Raw genomic sequence first — 17,985 nt, 5'->3', positions numbered from 1 at the left:
ACATTCAGCGTGAGTCCTACGCTCTTTCTGCCAGAGAAAAAGCTTTTATTCTACCAGAGTTCAAAACTGAGCTCGTGATGTTTTCAGGCCCACGGCCTTCGAACAATAAAGGACTTTCAGTTGATAGTGGAGTGCTTCAAATTCCTTTTCTGCCCCATGAATCAAGAGCAACTCTATTACACTTTGATTAAAACTGCTGATACATATTTACACAAAAAAAATCTGTTGAAACTTGCGGCCAAGCATCATCCCAGCCTCTTATGCACCTTATAATGTGAATTCTTTCCTTAGCTAATTAAAGAAACTACTAGAAGAGACTTTTATAAGTAACCCAGGAGTCATAGTCTGTCTAATCGAGGCTCAATCAGGTCCTCATTAAATGCCACTCGTTAAGCTAATTAACCAATCATCTCCTTAATGAATGTCATCAAACACCAATTATCAGTTGTCATCAAAAAGAAACAGAGAGAGGCTAAGGTTCTCATTACCTCCCTGTCTGTCACAAAACGCATTATAAGAGCTGCAGCTGAGCACATACTCACTTGTGATTAACATGCTTCTCAAGTCTTAAGTCTTGGATGAAGAAAACTTCAGCAAACTTCCATGTTGCCCCTGAGAGCGGATGTAGGATCAGACACATAGATATTTAACGAATTAAATCCAAATGGGAAAAGTCATATATCCAGTGTAGCAATGGAGCTGTAAAGTCCAGTCGTACTGGTCATGTTGGGCATCATGTTAATGAAGTCATTGTTGGAGATTTCCCCTTACCCCTACCACTCCCCTTCCTCTGGCCCGGACTGGACCAACAGAGCACCGGGGGGAGGAGGGTGTCCTAAAAATAACTTGAGGTAAACATCTCAGACATATGAGCGCCTTGCTGGGGAGACTGAAATTATTTGTGTTTCTGTGACAGTATGAGATGTGGAAGAAGTCATGGATAGGCCAGTAAAATTAGGGAGATAGCATCTGTAAATGATGAATGTTGCTGACCCTCCCTGAAGGGAATGAAGGATCCCAGAGTGAGCTGGCTGCCCACTTGGTACAAGAGTGACCACAGATTTCCGCAGGGCAGGAGCTGGCTTTGCGGCTGGCAATTTCCCCCCCCCCTTATAATACTATAATTCAAAATAGGCCATTTAGGGAGCCAAAAGTTCCACTTTTCCTAAAATGAGGTCTGTAGTGAAACCTGTGATACAAATCAATATTCTCCTCCACTTGGGCCTTGCATTACAGCCCTCACATGATGAAATTACACACAGGAAAGAAGCGAGGAAATTAACACAACTCTCTCTTTTCTGAGATTGAATACTTTCCACCAGCTTTGATCTGTGACCAGCTCAAAGCTGTTAGCCGTGGCGGGGGGGCTTTGAGAACGAGCCACTTCAGATGAAATGAAAGACAGATATCTGACTCAAGGAACGTCTCAACGCGAGGAGGAAAAAGTCCTTGCCATGCCCTAATAGCCTGTAGTTCTTCAAGGTTTCATCTTGGCTCAGTCCAAGGTATACCATTAGTGTTAATGGCCTTCCATTTAATGCGTAGGTGTTTGATTATGGGATTTTAAATGTGAATAACTCCCTCAGAGGAAAGGAGAAGAGAGAAGAGCGGTCTGCAAGATTCGCTACATTAATTCACAAGTGGAGGGGGAGAAAGTGGGAGTATGTAAACAACTAATGGACTTTTTCACAGTCTGGCAAGAGTCGCAGAGCAAGAGGAAGAAGAAGAAAAAAAAGAGGTCGAAACTTGTTTTCTTCATGTTGGCAACATTTCTGAGAAGATTTCAAAGGCCTGATAAGTTGGTTTATATGCTAAAGAAGATGTGAAAACATCTGGCTGTGGAAAATATCCAAAATACAGCACAAGTAGAGTTAAACACGTTTCAAATATTCCCAGCATTCCACTGAAACTATGCTCAGGTAGGTGTTGGCCAGGGTCACCGATCAAATTGCCCCAATTCTAACTGCTTAATTATAATATGTGAATATATGTGTGAACAACCTAGTTTCATCCTGACAGCTGTTAGGAACAGACGGAGCAGCAGATTTACCCTCAATCAGTTCTATCGCCTGCTTTACATTTACTCTGATAATTTACAGCATATGTGATTTATGGAAACGTGTGGGACGTTTGATATGCAGACCTCCACAGCAGAGTCCACTCTGAGGACTTACAGAGGAAAATGTTGGGGGAATTCAGAGATCTGTGAGGAAGAGAACTCCTAGAAACACAACAACATCCGTTATTTGCTCCAATAGCTCGAGAAAAAAAATGTTAATGTTTGGTAGCAAAGCAGGAAGTAGTTTATAGGGAGTGTCTTAAAGCAAAAGTCCTACATTTTTAGAAATCTGCTTATTTGCTTTCTGGAGTCTCATATCTATGTTAATATGAAACTACAGGCAGCAACCTTAGCTTTGCTTAGCTTAGCACAAAGGTTGGAAAGAGAGGCAAACAGCTAGCCTGGCTCTGTCCAAATGTAACAAAGTCCACCTACAATTACCTCCGAAGTGAAGCGCCTGCATACACCTGGTATTAACATGTGTCATGAGCGATCCGATTACAAGTGGACAACTCACAGTCTGTCTCTTCACACCTGGCATCAGAATGCGTCTTGAGTGACCACTTGTGATTGTATCTCACCTCTCTGCTCTATATGCAATAAACATACATCAATTCTGTTTGCAAAGGCACAATGCACTGTTAATTTTACCTGGCAGGAGGTTTAGTATGCTGTACGTTCACTTGCAAGAGCGTGCCTGCACAGAGAGTGACAGGAATAACTGTTGGCAGCAATGTTACCTAATAGTTATAAACGAGTTTAACAACAGAAATGAGCTGCTTCGTTGTTGGTTTGAGTTTCTTTGGACCATTAAACAACTGCCGCTGCTGTGTTAACTCATGCTAACCACACAGACATTGAACTGGCCGTTCCCTGGGCGAAAGTGGTCCCAGGGGACGTTCCTTTGGGGCTGCGTTTACTGGCGAGCATGTGGCTGCAGCACACGTGTATTCACACCAAAACCGAACAGACGCGTCGCGCAGCAGCTGCTGCTGTCCCTTCAAAATACAAACCACTCCAAAACAGTAGTGCACAGTGTACTCTCCAATAAACCCCAATGAAGAAGAAGAAATGAGTTTGGACCCAAAGCCCAGGGTGGACAGGTTTGCACGCCAGTGATTATTCCAACACTTGGAGAATTAATATTTAGCACTACAAATGGGTAAGTACATGAAACATGTGCCTGTCAGGTCTTGCTTGGTGAAGGGGGAGATGTCTGTGGTGGCCGAGAGAGGCCACAACACACGCAAACTCGTGTTTTTTGTTGAATACAGCGACCATTCACTTGCGACTTGAAAAAAAAGGCATCTCTTCTATTTTCGAGCTTGCTTGCGAAAGCAGCACGTGGAATGGATGCGGTGTGAATGCTCTAACCTGTAAACATGCTCGCCGAAATGAAAACGCGAGTAAACAGCGACCGTTCGCGAGCACTACGTGAACACATTGCTTGCAGTGTAAATGAGGCCTGAGAGTCGATAAGCAAGGACCACACTTGAGGAGGTGGTCCTATAATGTCGCCCAGGACACATAAGCGTACACACTGCTGAAATAATGTGGTGATCGGATTTCAAGATGCACTGAAGATGCATTTGGTTGTAACTCATTTATTCAGTCCATACAAAAACCAAAGTGTAAAAAACGTCTGCTCACTGTTTCACAGGGATATGTGCCAGCTGTTTGTTGCCTGCTGTTACTAAGAACAACATTGATGAGAAAAAAAAATTCAGGCTGTGAAACCAAAACACCTTATTGATAAAGGTTTTCTGGGTTTAAAGGAATACCTGCAGACACCGCACAAGGCTGAAATAAGGTACAGCCAACAGGGTTTTTAAGGTTATAAAAATAATCCATTCAGTATTTTTTATTTACATTTAATACTGTCTTGATGATAGATGATAGAAATCTAATATCATACTACAGTGCACTTTGTGGGAAGGACGCAAATACAATATTCATTTGTTACAATACAGAGGCTGAAAATTCCATATCCTCTCGGAGCTAGGATATGACTATTAGTAGCAGAAAACATTATTAAAGAAGAATATTACTACTTTTTGAAAGAACTAACCACAGCCATTAAATGACTGCTCACCAGTGACATTTGTATTCTACCCTATTTTACTGCACTTCCAGTCATTCATGTATTTATTCATTTGTAAGCAGTTAAACCCTCATCTCAAAGTCACACAGGGGAAAGAGAGGCCTGCTGTCTCTGGAGCTGACAAGATGTTGACTGTAGGAATGAGGATTAAAGCAGAGCTCAGGGCCTGACCTCTGGCTCTGCTAACAAAAGACTCTGACTGTATGCGAGTGTATCTCTCGCTCGCTCTCTCCGCTGTGTATAAAGGTTACACAAGACTGCATTTCCTTTTCCCAAGCAAGAGCCTCACGGGCGTCAGAGGAGGAAGAATCCAACAATACTCCCAGCGGATGGGAGTTTTTCTGCATGTGTATATATATGTGTGTGTGTGTGTGTGTGTGTGTGCAGTCTTTATGTGGGATACATGTACAAGTGTGTACATATGTGTGTATGTATTTTGGTGTTTGAGGGAGGCAGTTACAGTACGTGAGGATGTGTTGTGTTTACTCTGACAAGCTTAGCCTCGCTGCATATTCACTGCTGCTTGCGTGTGTGCTCTGGGGTGTGTACGTGTTTGAGTTTACTTTGTGTAGATGTGTGTGAGTGAGTGTGTGTGTGTGTAGTCTAATCTGAATCCAGCCTCAGAGGCTTCAGGGCTGGTATTTCCGATGCAGCAGGACAGGAAGTGGCCTGCTCCCTTGAACTGTGTCCGTCCCTCTGAACACTGCAGCACACACTCTGCAAGACCTATCACTTCATCTGTGTTCGTTTGTGTGTGTGTGTGCGTGAGAGATAGAGTCAATATATAACCATCAAAACCAGTAAAAAAATATTTATCACCAATAATTTAATTATCAATAAATCATTTAAGTCATTAAATAAAATGTCATGATGTCATTATTAAGTAAAAACACTCAAGTAAAATTGCTTGAAAGAAAATAAAATTACTTAGGTAAAAGTAAAAAGTAGGTCAGTTACAATGGACTCTGAGTAAATGTTACTGCATTACCTTTTTTAAAAAGATAACGGGCATTGAAGGGAAGGTAAAAAAAAAAAAATGACTGATGTTATTTGAGACACCAATAAATAAAGACTGTATTTAGACTACAAAATGAAGTGTCAAAAACACACACATCACACCACAGAGCCCCTATGTCCAATAAATTCCTTTTCTATCGTAGATAACACTTTGCAGCCTGTGCATACCGATGGGATGGTTCATCACTACAACCTTTCTTTTTATAACCTCACAAGAATTAACCAGAAAAGAGGACAAAACGCAGGCAGTTAAACAAAAGAGATCAGCAGTAAAGAAGAAGAGCTACGGACACCACGCCGGGTGCAACAGGCATTATTAGGCTCCAGGAATTAAATAGCCTGACACTTCATATAGAATTAACAGCAGAATAAACCACCGCAAGAAGACAGCACAGAGATGTATGAACAATATAAACTTCACAGCGGCTGCTGCTACAAACACATATTAAAGCTAAAAGAGAGCTGCATGGTTTTGCAATGCAATGTTGACCTCCACAGGCTAAGATACTAGCATCACAATAACTGTGTTGTTGTATTCTCACCTGAGCAATATACTGTGAGCCTCGAGTACTGCCAAGTCCTCCTCAGTCTGCTCCAGGTTTAACTTCTCTGCTCGTTCAATCAAAAAGCATAATATAACCAATCCACTCAGCCTGTCTAATCCTGGTGCAGAAGGTCCTAACACACCACACTGATGTTCCTAAGTGAATGCAGAAGTCGCTGCTGGAGGATCTGTCATGAGTATTTTAGCATTTAGCATGTTAGCACAACCCAGAGTGCAGCTGTTTTACGAGAGTCTTTCATGTGGCTCACTAAGCGTGCGCGCCGGGTGGTGATTGTAGATGGTAGGAAGAGGTCTGGGTTTTTTCACCTACGCCAAGGTACAATAATGCTAACCTTAAACCGTAATATGACATTTTTAAAATTATACTGCAAGGCTGTACAGTGCGACATATATGGCCCACGTGCGGTGGAAAAAAATGTTTGTGTGATGAATTTATTTGCCTAGTAGCACACGTGCGACAGACTGCTTGCGAGCTGCTTGTGTTTGTGTGTGTTAGGCTGACCAAATGGACATGTCTACTTTTCACGTCCTGGCCGGGGCGTCCAGGCGGTGTTTATAAATTGATGATAATGTCCGGTTTTCCGTGTGTGTGTCTGTGTGTGTGTGTGTGTTAGAGTGCGGCATGGGCCGCATATTTCTGTCCGAATCCGACAGTCATTCTGTTTTGTTATGTCCGAAACCGAACCGAGCCCGACATTATTTAATGACCAAAGCACTGAGTTTGTGTCACACAGTTGTCATGGTTACAGGCTATTTAACAGGTCGGGCGTGCACCATGGGTGCTCAGCTGCGGAGAGGGAGACCTCCGTGTTTGAGACGGGAGCGGGCGGCGGGAGGTCCAAGGCTTCCAGCGAGAGGAGAGGGAGAAATATAACAAAATAAGATAAAATAGGAAAACTTGTCTCCCTCTTTTATTTTATTTTCAGCGATTAATCAAGGCGGAGGCGGGCGGCGGGAGGTCCGAGGCTTCCAGCGAGGGGAGAGGTAGAAACAAACAGCCAATGTGTGTCTGTGTGTGTTATGTTCAGGTGTTGTCACGTAAATAACAGTGCCCAAGCAATAAACAGGACAGACAATAGGATTTTATTTATTTTTACACTACATTTTTACTGAAAGCTGAATCCGACCCGAGCCCGAATACAATTTATACATTTTTGACCGAACCTGGCCGACCCGTCGGGACCCATCGGGCTCGGATCGCCACACTCTAGTGTGTGAATGTGTCCCCTATCTATAGGGGCCTATCTGAATTTCTGTCTTTGAGAGATATTATTTTGTAATATAACTGAATTTTCTATCCATACATATAAACTTTAAATATATTAAAATTATAAGGCATCTTTGAGTAAACTGCAAGTATCATTTGAATAGGCTATGTTGTGGCCGGGCCGAGTGTCCTCTTTTTTGGAAATCAAAATATGGTCACCCTACTGTGTGTGGGGTCTGTTTTTTTCTCGTTTTTTCACTAGACGACAAGAGCGTTCACTTCCGTGCATCGTCTGGCAGCCAGGTGCGTCGATTCATTAGCGTAATGAACAGAGGGAAAGCTCTTGTCATCGAGTGTCTTTGTCTCTGTGGGGGAGGCGGGGCTGTGGGCTACACACACACACACACACACACACACACACACACACGGTGCGATCTTCGTGAGGGGGAGACGAGGCGGTGGAGAGAAAAAAACAGTTGAGCGTAAGAGAAAGACAGGGAACTTGTTCCTAAACCAAATGCCACGGCCCCTGTGTGAGAGTGTTTTGGATTTAAACCAAATGACAGAGGGCAGCCCAGTAATTTGGACGAGCCGGTGTGCCGGGTTTGTTCTAAAACCATCTCAACAAAAAGAGTGAATACGACCAACTTAACTGCACACCTGAGAGTGAGAGACTGAGAGTGTATTTTTTTGTAATTATAAGGTCTTTATTTTGGTATTTTTACGTGTTATTTCGGATATTTAAATTTTCTTTTTTTGCATTTGTTAAATAAATATTTATTTCTCTTTAAAAGGGTGCACTTGCATCATTATTCCTTTATTATCATTATATAAGTTTAAAAAAAGGTCTAAAAACAGCAAAATTACAACAATAATAAAAATGGTCTTAAAAGCACAGTATTATGCGATATTATTGCTTATCGCAATAATTTCTGACGCAATTAATCGCCCAGCAAAATTTGTTATCGTGACAGGCGCTACAAACTTTATGGCCTGTGCTACAAAATCATCACCCTCTGTAGCACCAGTGCTATGGGCTAAAAAAGTACAGCCCTGTATTGCATTGTTATACTGTTGACAGACTGCTAGGAACAGTTTGTGGACATATAGGAGCACAGGACGCCGTTTATTAAAGGTAGTGGGCTTTATTTCTATGAAGATAATCTCTATTTAACAGTCAACAAGCGCATAATCAGTTTTTACTGCTACAGTCGGCTTTGTTGATGACACAGTGGGTGTGGATTAAAAATAAATAAAAGGGATATCCGTGAAAACTGCATTCTATTTCAGTACCAGACAGTCAGCACCAAATTTCTTGAAAACCATGTGGTGAAAATAGCACTGCGCATCTCTGTTTCTTAGGCTGGCTCTTTCAGGCAAGCAGGCTGGTGGTGATATATAAATCTCCATGAATTCTGTGGCTGCCAGTGTTACACACATCTGTACTATGGTTTGGAATCAGAATGATGGTATTTTCTTCCCATAAACAAGGATATATGACTCAATTTACCCATCATAGCAAATCTCCTTCTGTCTCTATGTGTAATTCAAGTAGCAGCATGAATGCTACAGTCATCATTCCTCCTAAAAAACCCCAAACAAAACAAAACATCACAGCCATGACTTCCTCACAGGAATGGATGTCTTAATTAAATGCTTAAATCCTTGTTCCTGCTTTGTGGAAGTAAACATGAGTGCTGCAGATCTGGGCTCTAGCAGCCTCCCCTGGTCTCCACAATCAATTTACTGGGAATCCAATTGCGATGCTTTTTTATTAGCACTAAGGGGTGATCTGAGGTAGTGCAGCAAAGCCTAATTTGTGCATGCAACACTTCTGATGAGTGTTGCTCGACAGAAATGATGTACATTCGACAGAAAAAAGTGTTGCACTTTCCTGATCGGCACCTGGAAAATATTATGTTGCAGACAATGTCATATTTTGTCCTGCAATGTGATTGGCGGTGTTCAGTCGTGTAGTCTACGTGATACGCAGGTATACGCCGTATACCCACTAAGAAAGCTCCAGGATTCCGTGTACCCACTTAAAAATGTGCAAAGATCCGTAACAATATAGTTTTGTGACAGAACTTTAACTTCCGTGATTTTGTTTCGCAAATATCGGGTAAATAACTGCAATAAAATAAATTTTGCGAGGGGAATGCGTCTCCTCTTTTCCCCTCCATTCATAAAATTCACTCTGTGCGCTCTACCGCTCAAACTGCAGTTTTATTCCATCCCAAAGGATGTAGACCGGCGGAATAAATGGTTGGCTGCGATAAGAAGAGACCACTGGCAGCCAACAGCTAACGTTAACTCCAGGTTGTGCAGTCAACACTTCGTGTCCGGTAAGTCCTCAACTCTGTTTAATTTTTATTTTAGTCTTTGAAAACCCCTTACAAAACACGCGAAACATGATTAACTTCAGATGCCATATGATTAACGCCGACAGCCCGACACTACGTTACCTAACGTGATGTTAGCTACCTCAATGGAGATTTATTGTCTTATGCTAACGTTAGCTAACGTTATCTGATTACGGTACACTCAAAAGCTTGTGGTTTGAGCTGATGTCAGTCACTAATTAACTATTATTCTTACCTACTCTTGTCGTGGTGTGGGTCCTTAAATATAATACACACTCACCGGCCACTTCATTAGGTAACACTTGTGCGGTCTAATGCAATCCAATCCAATGGTTATGCCATAAATGCTATTTTTACGAAGCTTATACATTTTGGGTTTTTGTTGACATTGTCAAAAAAGTGATAATTATACATTATGTTTATTATAGAGGTCATAGTGGATGGTGCTGGTGTACTGGAGTGCATTATATTGTGTTGTGTTCTCATAATTTTGCCCAATCCATTAACATATATTGAGGGGGACAAAATATTAGGAACACTTTAATATATTACACTCCAGTACGCCAGCACGACCCAGTACAACCGTAATAATAAACATAAAGTTTAATTATCACCTTTCTGACAATGTCAACAAAAACTGAAAATGTAAAAAGCTTCATAAAGTAGAATGTATGACAGAGCTGTTGGATTAGATTGCAGGGGTGGACCTAATGAAGTGGCCGGTGGACGGACGGACGGACACACACACACACAGCGTGTTGCAGAGGTTAGCGGACAAAATACTGTTGAGGGTACTAAATATGGGTCGCAACCAGTAATGGAAATTTTTAACAAATATCGTCGTCTTGTTTAAGTGTGAGGTGTGTACTGCCATAGCGAAACTTAGGGGTACGGTCAAATCGGACACAAATATGGCGGCGGTCTCGTCGACGTGACGTCACTGGTACCCATGAATAGGTCACTGCCAGACCTCCCTACGAGGCTGGGAGGGAATCATCACAGTAAACCCACTACAATAAACTAGACTACACCACTGGCGGCGTTACTACTGTCACCACAGAGGTAGTAGTTTTCAATCCACACCGACTCTGACCTGCATTTAGCGTCTCTGTCCACAGAAGCAGCTATCTGTCAGCACCAGCTCCTGCACAGTGGAGAGCACAGCGACCAGCCAAACTGCCTTCAACAGGCTGACTGAGTAGACATTTACTGAATCAAAATGTTTTTCATGTCAGCACCATGGGAGGTTCATATGTATTAATTCATTTGAATTTGCTGCTCGCCAACTGGGAGCTAATAAATCAATACATATATAGTTAGTAAGTTAAACACATACACAGTGGGATATTTGTGTGATTTTAAACAGCTGTCTGTGCAGATTCGGCTTGCAGAAATAGACTCGGACAGTGAAAAAAACGCAGGGGGTATGTGGTTACCATGGAGACGACTGACGCCCGGGCCACACTGCCTGTGAGAATAGGAGTCTTGCCTCTTTTTTCTGTGTGACAAGCACAGTTTTAAACTAAAGGGTGAAAATGGTCTTTTGATAATCATGTTGAAAATACATAAGCTTTCTTTTTTTAATTTAATTTTTTTTAAATTTAATTTTTCAATTAAAAAAATTAGATTTAAAAAAAAAAATTAATTAAACTCAACCTTTCCTGTTGCCTTTCAAGATAAAAGCCCTCTGACAGTGCATCTGTGGACAAAATCCCTTCATTTGTTAATGCAAAACTTTTTATTGTGAAATATTGGCCGTGTTGTTGATGATGCAGCGTCTTGCATGGCTCCACAAATGAGAAGAGTATTGGCTTTTAATTGGGAAAATACAGTAGTTACAGCAGCAGCAATGCTGTCTGTGTGAACACCACACGTGTGCGAGCCACAGAAGTTCAGCCAAGTAGCCGTCATGTGCTGCCCACACAGACAGTGTGGCCCGGTAATAAATCCTTTTGCCAAGCACAACTTGAAAACGTGCTGCTGCCCTTTAATTTCTGTCAAGCACCCAACCATTAATCAGCCATAATGGGTCGTCCACAGAGTTCATTTGGAAGGTGCTTCTATGAGAAGTGCACCCCCAAAACGTGTGGATACTTTTTGGGCCCTCATTCCCTTGGCATGGTTCTGTCATCTTCAAAATCTGCTGTCTGTTTTGGCCAAATGATCCGTATCTGGATTTAGAGGAGCCTGTGGATTTTGGGGAATAACACTTATGTCTAATTTTTTTGTCCCTCGATTTTTATTTTGACTTTTGTCATCGCAAGAAAAAGATTTCTGACATCTTTGAGTGATCTTCATGAAAATATTACAAAACACTGGCATGCCCACCAACAATAAAAACCCAACATGTTGTTTACTTAAATTCACAATTGCCCAAAAGAGCTGTAAAACTAAATAGCAAAAAGTCCTTGAGTACAGATTTGTTGTGGAAACTGATCAGATGATGAGCCTTGAATTTAATAGCAGGATGAGTCAAGGTGATACAGAGCTGTTGTAAGGAGTAAGCAAAGAAGAGCAAAATGATTTTCTTGCTAGTGTCAGTAAACTTTATAATGGAATCAAAGGTCAGGTCATGCAAGTGAAGTCATTTAGTTTTTTCCTTAAAAAAAAAAAAGAAAGAGGTACAAACTACTTCAATATCAGTTAGCTAAATGGAGAGGTTATGGCTGTTATTTGTGAAGGTACTGCTGCTCACCAAAACACCACCAACATCATATCATCTTTGAAAAACATTTTATGAAAGGCCTGCGGGTCACTTCAAGCTTCCCTGGGAACAATCACAAGCACGTCTTGAAGTTTCACTGAGTGATGCTTTTGATATGTGCTTCTAATCAAATGACTGCCTGTGTTATAAAAAGGTTGTCAGACGAGCAGCATTGTGGAGCTCTATGCAGCTTCTATCTACTTTCACATCTATGTTTTGGTTCACACAACTTAAGTGTCAAACCAGTGGCTGATTTCATCAGAGGTAGATGGTTCAAACACCAGGATATACTGGACTTGTATTCATCAGGTAGTGAGAAGGAAGACTTTGGCAGGAAGCACCCTGGTGCTTTGTTCTTAATCCATATCACTAGTTTGTTGAGCAATCCAAATATGTCTGGTGTAGCACTCCGCTGGTTGGAGAAACAACCGAGCCAACCAGATGTTTGTAAGCTGCATTAAGAATGTGGATGTTAGCATTCTAAATGGCGAGCTAGCTACCAAGCTACAGTTGCCACGAAAATGTTGACTGATACCACACCCTCACGATTAGATGTTTAATTCCCAGTAGCATCTTTGGCTCGGTCGTGCTTCCCAACAAACACGTTTGCTCATGGAAAGTCTGGAGCTTGCCAACCCACAGACTCTCGTTTTTCACTGCCCTCTCCAAATATCCCCCTGGGGTCACTGGGTACAGTATATTTAAGCCAAGCCCTACATCTCTAAGAGTCTATTGTTTCCACCAGCACAACAATATAGCTACACTAAATGTTCTTTCCTGGCTGGCATGCACCTGACAGCACAGAGCTGCCCGTGCCTCTTTCTCCTCAGTAAAAGATGGAGAAAGAAATGGAGAGTGCTAAGCAAAGGAAATAACCACATTTTGGGCGTCATAGAAAGAAACATTCCAGTTTCTCACAGACAGTTTTAAGGGGCATACATTTTATAAAAACTGCTGCATCAGCTTTTTCATCGAACATGGGGGTCGCACGGTGTGATGAAATGTATGAATGAATGAAAACTGATCAGTATTAGTTTATGCCAGAGATTTGCGCAGGTTCAGGTGGTGTGAATTATTCTCTATTCTTTCCTGAGAATTAAAACACAAATCTTCTGTTGCAGTGTACTTATTTCATTTTCATTCTTCAAAAGTCATCATATTGCAGGAAACAAAGTCTGTAGTCTGAAACTCAAATTTTGGGAGGACCCCTAGACCCTCCAGCTTTGGTTTCAAAATACTCCCTATTTTTGAGGTCTCAAGGTTAGCAAGTACAACCCTATAACCATGTCAAGACAGAATGCAATGTCTTGCCAATTTGTTCTGATCAATATGCAACTGAATACAATACAAAGACAAGACACTTTAAGTTCAAACTGATAAGCTTTTTGTAGAAAAACTCTCATTCTGAATTTGATGCCTACAACACATTTCAAAGAGGAAGTTGTGGAATGCTCAAAAAACAGAATATTTCACAGGTAAACAGGTTAGTTGGTTAGAGATGATAATATCATGGCTGGGTATGGAAGGGGCATCCTCAAAAGGCTCAATCATTCACAACCACAGAAGGCATGAGGTTCACCACTGTGAAAAACAGCACAATTGCAAGGAATTAAGGGTTTCACCATCTACAATCCATTCATCACCGAAAGATTCAGAGAATCTAGAGAAATCTCTGCACGTAAAGGACAAGGCTAAAAAACATTGAATACCTGTGACATTTGACCCCTAAGGCTGCTCTGCATTAAAAACTGCCAAAACTGTATAAAGGATATTACTACATGTGCTCAGAAACACTGTCGGTAAACACACTTCGTCACAGCATCTAGAAATACAAGTTAAGACTCTACCATAGAAAGTGCAAGCCATACATCGACATCCAGAAACGTCACCGACTTCTCTGGGCTGGAGTTCATCTGAGATGGACTGCCACAAAGTGGAAAAGTGTGCTGTGGTCTGACAAGTCCACATTTTAAATTGTTTTTGGTAGGGATGCACAATATTGGATTTGTTGCTGATATCCAATATACTGGTAAGTAACAACTCATTTGACCAATAATCAGTAACAACATCAATATATCCACTTTTTTCCCTACCTAATTTTAGAGATCATCAAGTCTCTTCTGTAGTGGAATTAACATCAGATAAAGCATGCACATTCTTGTCATGATGGCCCACCAGCAGATGGAGACATGAAATACAATACTGTTCAATATATGTAATACTCAGTCATTGTGCAAAATAAGAAAAAGCATGTTGGCCTATTCTCATTCGTTCATTTTAAAGCGCAAAGTTCAGAAGCCAGCATCTGATGGTATGTCGTATATCAAGCAAGAATGGGAAATAATTTTACTTCCAAAGCTCATAACTAGTGTCCTCAGTTTCCAAATGCTTACTGAGTGTTGTTAAAGAAAAAGTGATGTAAAACAGTGGTGAAGAAGCTCCTGTCCCAACTTTTTTGGAACATGTTGTACATCTCAACAGTAGACTGTATAAATAATGGACAGAGCCACAGTGACATCACCCATTGGATTGTGGACTGGCATTATGAAGCCTCGAGTTCAGCATTTCACTCGTCGCCATCTTTTTTTAGAACCAGAAGTGACCATATTTTGGAGCTCTACATGAGCGTGAGGTGGATCAGACTCATAGACTGTAGCAATGTCTCACAGACAGCCTTTCACTCAAGCAGCCATGCCCATAAATATGTGTCAATCTGGGCCGTAATAAAATGTAAATGATTAAGTTACCAAAGAATTCTCCCCATTACAGATGTTATGAAGGGGGTATGAGCTAAAGAGACCAAAACAGTTTTTATACCAGGTTGTAAACATGTGTATTCCTACTGTAAAGTTAGACATTTTAACACAAGAGTCTGGGGATTTACTCTTTCTTGGAGCCAGCCTCAAGTGGCCATTCAATGAACTGCAGTTTTTGGCACTTCTGCATTAGACTCACAAGTCAGTCTTTAGACGCTTTGCTTAACTAAAGATTGACGTCTTTCTCCCTGATTTTGTGTTTAGATGGGCGGATACAATTTCAGAGTTTAAAAAAACTCCCTACGTTGCAGAACCAATAGTAAATCTGCAGGGCGGTCCTTCAGTGGCTCGCTGAACTCTTGTGCTTGTAAACACAGTCCGACTGCGTTAAAAAATTTAAACAAAGTCGCTGTAAGTCCTTCCTGCACATGTTTGATAAAACGGAGTTAAATCTCTCGGCATCCATTTTCAAGCTCTCTGTGTGTTTGTTTCCTTGCGGATGAGAAAAGGGGGAGCGCACATTTCCGAGAGGGCGTGTCCTTTTCAAAAAATGGAAGAGGCATTGCTTTGTTGCCGGCTGTTTTCTCCGCTGTGTTGTTAAACACACTTTAGAAAGGAGTGTCCCCAGACTATCAGAAGGCGGAGATCTCTGATTGTCTGGTAGCGAGACTGCTTCTGCATTGGCTTCATTGTTGCTGCTTGGTCTCAACTTTGTTGCCAAACCAGCAAGTCCCTCTGGTTACTAATTATGTCAGGGAAGACAGTATGAACCTTACATATAGTCATGGACATAGCACTTCTCTGCCTGTAGCACTGTTCAGGCTAACAGTGCAGTTAGCAGAGACAAATATCTATGGTACAAATCAAATTAAGAATTCTAAATTGGGAGAAAAAAGTTGTTAAAAAAATCCCCAAAGACACACAGAAAAAGACGGCATGAAATTTGAAGCAACAACTGGTTCACTTAACTGATAGATGAGAGCCGTTTGTTACAAAATGCCCATTCAGCTCCATTTCCAATGTTGTTGATATAACAAGCAGAAATGGCTGTTTGGGGATTTACTTGATGGATTGCTTTCTTCTTGCCATCTTGTTATCTTCTTCTAGAGTTCATCCTTATTTCCATGCTAAAACCCGAACATTACCATACTGTCAGCCATGTTTTCTTTTTGATGAATAGCCAGCTGCAGAGGAGTGTATTAGGACAGGGCAGATGCGAATGTCTGCACCTGTTTGTAAGCGAAGCTGAGACCAAAAGCACCCTGCCCACTCAGGAAATTTCCTCAAATCATTTAAGATTACAGGAAATTAAGGTAAGGGGCATCACTCAGCAAGAATAACTTCATGCAATAAAGTTAAAATCAACACTACAGCAATGGCGATTTGTTACATTTTTCTAGGCTGCTTTTACCTTGGAATCCTACAAATGGGTGAACAAAGCACTTTATTACAGTATGATTGCAAAATAAGCAGCCTTACAGCATCTCACGCACAGTCCGACAGGCGCCTTATCCCGCTGAGTCACAGGGACGCCCCACAGCTGACCCCTCCAACTGTACTCGTGGACACACACTATAAATAAAGCGTTCTCTGTTGTTTTGTTCTGGGCAGTGGATGGAAACCCGGGGACATTGCCAAGGGTCAGCAGAGCCCCTGGCACCATGTTCAGAGATGTTATTACCAGGCTTTCAGCGCGATCATTGTTCCAAAATTCCTCTGGACACCAAGTGTGACAGTTGGCCTGTGTTGGTGTAATGTTTGACATCCTCCTCTGGGTCCAGATGAGGACAATGGTGAGGGAAAGAAGCTAAACCTGTTTTGAGAAATCATACGACACATTCTCACCCCCAACTTGTCAAATACTGACGCTTGTCTGTAGCTCTGCACATCAGTTTTGGACCCTCAGGGTCGGTGTGTCAATTTACGCTTGTAACATGCATTGTGTCAAAATAAATAACATTGGTTATAAAAAGCTTAATTTTTAGGTTTACTTTCTTAGGTTTATGCAACAAAGCACGTGGTTATGTTTAGAAAAAAAACATGGTTAAGCTTACAAAAAAAAAAGGTTGTTCCTAAGGGGCTGGGCGACCAGGTGTATTTTTTACACTTTAAACCACATCTCAAGCGAGAAAAGTGTCTCCTTTGGATAAAGTTGTGTGGTAACGTTAGACCACAACATCAACTCAACGTGAATAAGATTAACAATGATGTCTACATCTGTTCTAAGGTAAGTCAACATTGTGTTTGAGGCAACATATTGTCACTTTGCTGCAAAGAAATATAAAGTTATCTTTAACATCTCTAGCTAACGTTAGCTAAAGTTAGCCTAACGTTAGCTCCTAGCTGCGTTGTTCATCATGTCACCTTGTTTGCTGGGAGTTCATTAGCCTATTTTGTTCTAGTTTTGTACTTTGGTGACCGTACGTCATTGTTAGCTGTTGTCCAAAGGGCTCTAGTTAAGCTAACGTTAACTTCTGGAGCTTAGCTTCATTAACTTATCTGTAATGGCAGAGATAACAAAGGTTGGCAAACGTTATGCTGAATGATTCAGTGTAAATACTGTAGCACCAAACTAACGGAGAGACACTCTTGGTAAAGATGGTAAAAAGGCCGTTATCCTTTTCTCATATTCTGAGCCAAAAACCTTAACTTCAGTGGCACTTTAACTTGTTGTCTTTGATGACAACAGCAACGAGATGCGGTTCACAAGCGTACACTGTGACCTGTAAATTTTGGCTTTTCATCGACCTTCTCAACAATAAAATGATGAATATATCCCTCCAATGCGTAGTTTAGGCCCTTTTGGTTACTTCTCAATGACATCTGATCGTTATGTCTCCAAAAATCATCAATTGCCTCCTGTGAAATGCCGTGTACTGTGACACCTGCCATAGCGCCGGTCACTGAATGCTGATAGTTTGTCCAGGTGAGAGGAGGGGGCGTGGCTTAGCCATAGGTCAATTGTATTTTCTCTGCATTTTGCAACAATTTTATTTTAAATCAAATGTCTACATACCACTACTATGCCTTATTCTCCATATGCTCCATCAGAAACAATCCTATTGCTCATATTATATTTGCAACATTTAAATAACTTTGACAGGTTTAACCAGTCATCAATAATGTCTGCTTCCCATTAATGTGTCCCAGTTCCAGAGCACTGGTATTGTACATCCTACCTCAACATGGACTTAATGGGGCACTTACTGTCAT

General features: G+C 41.4%; 1 protein-coding gene across 3 annotated transcripts in view; it reads right to left on the bottom strand.

The window, feature by feature from the left end:
- si:dkeyp-23e4.3 (rho GTPase-activating protein 7) overlaps positions 1-17,985 on the bottom strand; it is a 174,099-nt gene that overhangs the window by 55,505 nt on the left and 100,609 nt on the right. Inside the window, exon 1 of one of the 3 annotated variants that reach the window (XM_049591359.1) lies at positions 543-738. The exons of the other annotated variants lie outside the window; for them this stretch is intronic. Coding sequence (XP_049447316.1) covers positions 543-555 — 13 coding nt within the window. The 5' untranslated portion in view covers positions 556-738. Of the gene's footprint in view, positions 1-542; positions 739-17,985 lie in introns of those variants that run through there. 3 annotated transcript variants of the gene reach the window in all.

This window comes from Epinephelus fuscoguttatus, linkage group LG12 (genome assembly GCF_011397635.1).
Source record: "Epinephelus fuscoguttatus linkage group LG12, E.fuscoguttatus.final_Chr_v1".
Taxonomy (NCBI): Eukaryota; Metazoa; Chordata; class Actinopteri; order Perciformes; family Serranidae; genus Epinephelus; species Epinephelus fuscoguttatus.
This window is presented reverse-complemented; position numbering and strand designations above follow the sequence as displayed.